General features: G+C 39.5%; 1 protein-coding gene across 1 annotated transcript in view; it reads left to right on the top strand.

Annotated features, from left to right (window-relative positions):
• LOC118760939 overlaps positions 1-3,204 on the top strand; it is a gene marked incomplete at its 5' end in the record, with an annotated part of 9,822 nt that extends 6,618 nt beyond the window's left edge. The window contains one exon of the mRNA XM_036498569.1: positions 2,587-3,204. Within this exon, the coding sequence (XP_036354462.1) occupies positions 2,587-2,735 (149 nt within the window). The remainder of the gene's footprint in view (positions 1-2,586) is intronic.
• Positions 3,205-5,000: the final 1,796 nt, after the last annotated feature.

The following is a 5,000-nucleotide window of genomic DNA, read 5'->3' on the forward strand; positions in this document are numbered from 1 at the left end:
GGACACTGATCCAACGAGTAACCGAGAGTCGACTTCGACTGGGCGGATATATATATATTATATATATATATATATATATCTGTATATATAAATAGATAGATATAGGCACAGGTGTGACTATGTGGTAAGAAGCTTGCTTCCGAACCACATGGTTCCAAGTTCAGTCCCACTGCATGGTACCTCGGACAAGTGTCTTCTACTACAGCCTTGGGCTGACCAAGGTCTTGTGAATAGATTTCTTATATGAAAACTAAAAGAAGCCCTTTGTATCATAACTTAAAATAGAATAGAAGATCTGAAATCCACCTGATGAATGTCCTGAGAAGAGATATGAAACAATTGTAGTGGCGAATATATTTTTATTTATTTATATTAAAATTTTTTTATGTATTGGATTAAGTCTTCTTTGTTTGATTTGCAAAAATATAGTGGTTTGTCTCTTAATAATATTATATATATATATATATATATATATATATATCGAAATCGATCAATGGAAATTGCAGATGTGTTACCAGTGCCGGTGGCATGTAAGAGAACTTCCGTTCGCGACCGTTGCCAGCACCACCCCGTTTCATGTCCGTTGCCAGCCTCGCCTGGCCCTCGTGCCGGTGGCACATAAAAAGCACCATCCGTTTGTGGCCGTTTGCCCGCTCTGTCTGGCACCTGTGCGGGTGGCACGCAAAAAGCACCACTACACTCACGGAGTGGTTGGCGTTAGGAAGGGCATCCAGCCGTAGAAACACTGCCAGATTTGACTGGGCCTGATGAAGCCTTCTGGCTTCACAGACCCCAGTAGAACCGTCCAACCCATGCTAGCATGGAAAGCGGACGCTAAACGATGATGATGATGATGATGATATATATATATATTTGCATGCCTGTGTTGGTCCCCCACCATCGCTTGACAAATGATGTTGGTGTGATTACATCCCCATAACTTAGTGGTTTGACAAAAGAGACCAATAGAATAAGTACCAGGCTTACAAAGAATAAGTTCCGAGGTTGTTTGACTAAAGGTGGTACTCCAGTATGGCCGCAGTCAAATGACTGAAACAAGTAAAAGAGTAAAGAATAAAAGAATATAGCATAAACCATAATGATAATAGGCTGTCATGTGATATCAAATAAATTGATAACATATATATATAATACATTGCAGAAGCAACAAAGATATATAAAATCTATATATTCTTCTTCAACAATGCAATGTAACATACAGCATTCTCTGCTGTAGACAAAAATACACAGATCTGCATCAAAAACGCAACTCTCCTAGAAACAGCTGTAAAGTACTACATGCAAATTTCTTTCTCAGCAACTCTCGTGGATTTTACTTTCTAGTTTAGGTTAAATCAACACCAAGGTCTTACTGAATTCTTTTCTATCTCATGGAGGGTACTTATTTATGCCAAATCATTACAAACTTCTAGCTTCTAGATCTTTCCTGGTTTTCTGGTTTTCTTTCAATATGCTATAGAAATATGCTGTGGAATGATTTGATGCCATGCAAGTGCCAGTTCATGTTTTGTTGCATTATACCTGCATCAGCTTGACCAACACACTACATTAAGCCAGTTCTTATCTGCATCCGACATGCCAGCACTTGACTTTGGAGTTTAGGCGCTGGGTTCAGTCTGAGCATTAATTATTGTATGTATCTGTTATCTATGCCTCCTTTGGCACACCCTTAACTATTACATATACATACATATCTGTGTGTGTGTGAAAATATGTATGCATGTGTGTGTGTGAGTGTATGAAAGTATGTATGCATGCGTGTGTGTATTTATATATATATATATATATATATATATATATATACATACATATGTATATATGTATATGTCTATCTGTCTGTCTATTTATCTATCTATCTACCTATCTCTCTCTCTCCATATATATATATACATATATATACATACATATCATCATCATTGGTAAGCGGACGTTAAACGATGACGATGATGATATGTATGTATATATGTATATATATATGTAGATATTTATATTTATATATACATATATATGTTTCTTTATTGCCCACGAGGGGCTAAACATAGAGGGGACAAACAAGGACAGACCAACGGATTAAGTCGATTACATCGACCCCAGTGCGTAACTGGTACTTAATTTATCGACCCCGAAAGGATGAAAGGCAAAGTCGACCTCGGCGGAATTTGAACTCAGAACGCAATGACAGACGCAATACCGCTAAGCATTTCGCCCGGTGTGCTAACGTTTCTGCCAGCTCGCCGCAATATATACATATTACATATATAAATATTATATATATATATATATATATAATATATATATATATATATATATATATATAAAATATATATGTATATATATTTATATAAGTATATATAAAAATCTTATGTGTATACATGTATATACAAATGTATTTATGTATGTGTGTGAATATATACTTAATATATATATGTATATATATAATATATTTCTATGTATATGTGTATGTGCTTACATATGTGTGTGAGTGTGTGTGTGTATGAGTGTGTGTGTGTATATATATACACACACACAATATCATCATCTGACACTTCTCTCTTTTATTTTCAGCCTCCCTTTATTGGTTAGCAACACAACTGATGCTGACAGCGATAACAACATCAACGACAACAACAACAGCATCAACAACATCGATGATGACTATGATGACAATGATGATGATGATGGCTCTGACAATAACAATGAGCAGACCACTGTGAACACACACACACACACACACACACAACATGCATGTACACACACACACACACACATGCTTGTGACAGTGAAAGAATGAGAGAAAGACAGAGCGAAAGACAAAAGAAAAAGAGATCCTGTGTGGGTGTTTGTTTGTGTAAAGAGAACATACGGAAACCAAACCACCCGAGCCAACCATGACCACCACCACCACCACCACCACCACCACCACCACCACCACACACCCATTCCCTCGTTTACCTCTTTACTATTGTCTAGCTGGCTGGCTGGCTGGCTGAGTGGTTGGCTGGTTGGCTGGCTGGTTTTGGTGTGTCTGTGTGTCCTATGATATTTACAGCAATCTCTGTCTCTTAACACTAAAAGCAAAATAATTCCCCCCCCGCCCCACAAACCACCACCACCACCACCTCCATACACATACAGCTTCATTCAATACACACACACACACACACAAAATTCTATACGCACACACATGCACACATACACACACACACACTAAATTGTATACTTCACACACACATGCACACACACACTAAATTGTATACTGCACACACACACGCACGCATACACACACACACTAAATTGTATACTTCACACACACACACACACACTCACACATGCACACACACACACACACACACTAAATTGTATACTTCACACACACACACACACTCACACATGCACACACACACACACACACACACACATGCACTCACACATGCACACACACACACACACACTAAATTGTATACTTCACACACACACACACACGCACACACACATGCACACACACACACACACACACACTAAATTGTATACTTCACACACACACACACTCTACCACCTACACTGATGCAGGGACCCTCTAAGCTGTCTCTCAAAATGCTAGAAATAACAGCTACAAACAGTACAACACACACACAGACATACAGTCCCATACATACATATAGATATACAGGCACATACTTATACACACACACACACACACTCACACACTATCATCTACGCCACATAAATATTGATGCTAGGAGTTTCCAAGTGGTCTCTCAAAATGCTAGAAATAACAACCAAAAATAGCACCGAACATGCACATACATACATATGCCCACATGCATACACATACACACACTACCAACTACGCTGACGCTGGGATCACCTCAGTGGTTTCTCAGAATGCTAGAAATAACAGCCACAAACAGCACTACACACACAAAACATATACATACACAAACACACACACACACTTACACACACATGCACTCACAAACACACACGTGCACTCACACACACTACCACCTATACCTCTACGACCGACACCATACCAATACCGATGCAGGGAGCACCTAGGTGGCCACTCAAAATGCTAGAAACAGCTGTCAAATATCCCTCGTCTCACACTACCACAACACGAACCATAGGCCATACACAACACCAACGCCCTCACCACTACAACCATACGCCATACACAACACCAACACCCTCACCACTACAACCAACACTACACCAATAGCTACAATGGGAGTATTTAAGTGGCCACTATGACTGCTAGAAATAACAGCTACATGTATCACCACATACCATGCACAACCCTACATACTACCACCTATGCCACAACCACCAATACTACTACACTGTTGTCAGGAACATTTACCTGGTCAATCAAAATGCTAGAAATAACAGCTACATGTATCACCACATACCATGCACAACCCTACATACTACCACCAACGCCACAACCACCAATACTACTACACTGATGTCAGGAACATTTTACCTGGTCAATCAAAATGCTAGAAATAACAGCTACATGTATCACCACATACCATGCACAACCCTACATACTACCACCTATGCCACAACCACCCATACTACTACACTGATGTCAGGAACATTTTACCTGGTCAATCAAAATGCTAGAAATAACAGCTACATGTATCACCACATACCATGCACAACCCTACAGACTACCACCTATGCCACAACCACCCATACTACTACACTGATGTCAGGAACATTTTACCTGGTCAATCAAAATGCTAGAAATAACAGCTACATGTATCACCACATACCATGCACAACCCTACATACTACCACCTATGCCACAACCACCCATACTACTACACTGATGTCAGGAACATTTTACCTGGTCAATCAAAATGCTAGAAATAACAGCTACATGTATCACCACATACCATGCACAACCCTACATACTACCACCTACGCTACAACCACCCATACTACTACACTGATGTCAGGAACATTTACCT

This window comes from Octopus sinensis, unplaced genomic scaffold, assembly GCF_006345805.1.
Source record: "Octopus sinensis unplaced genomic scaffold, ASM634580v1 Contig02147, whole genome shotgun sequence".
Lineage (NCBI taxonomy): Eukaryota > Metazoa > Mollusca > Cephalopoda > Octopoda > Octopodidae > Octopus > Octopus sinensis.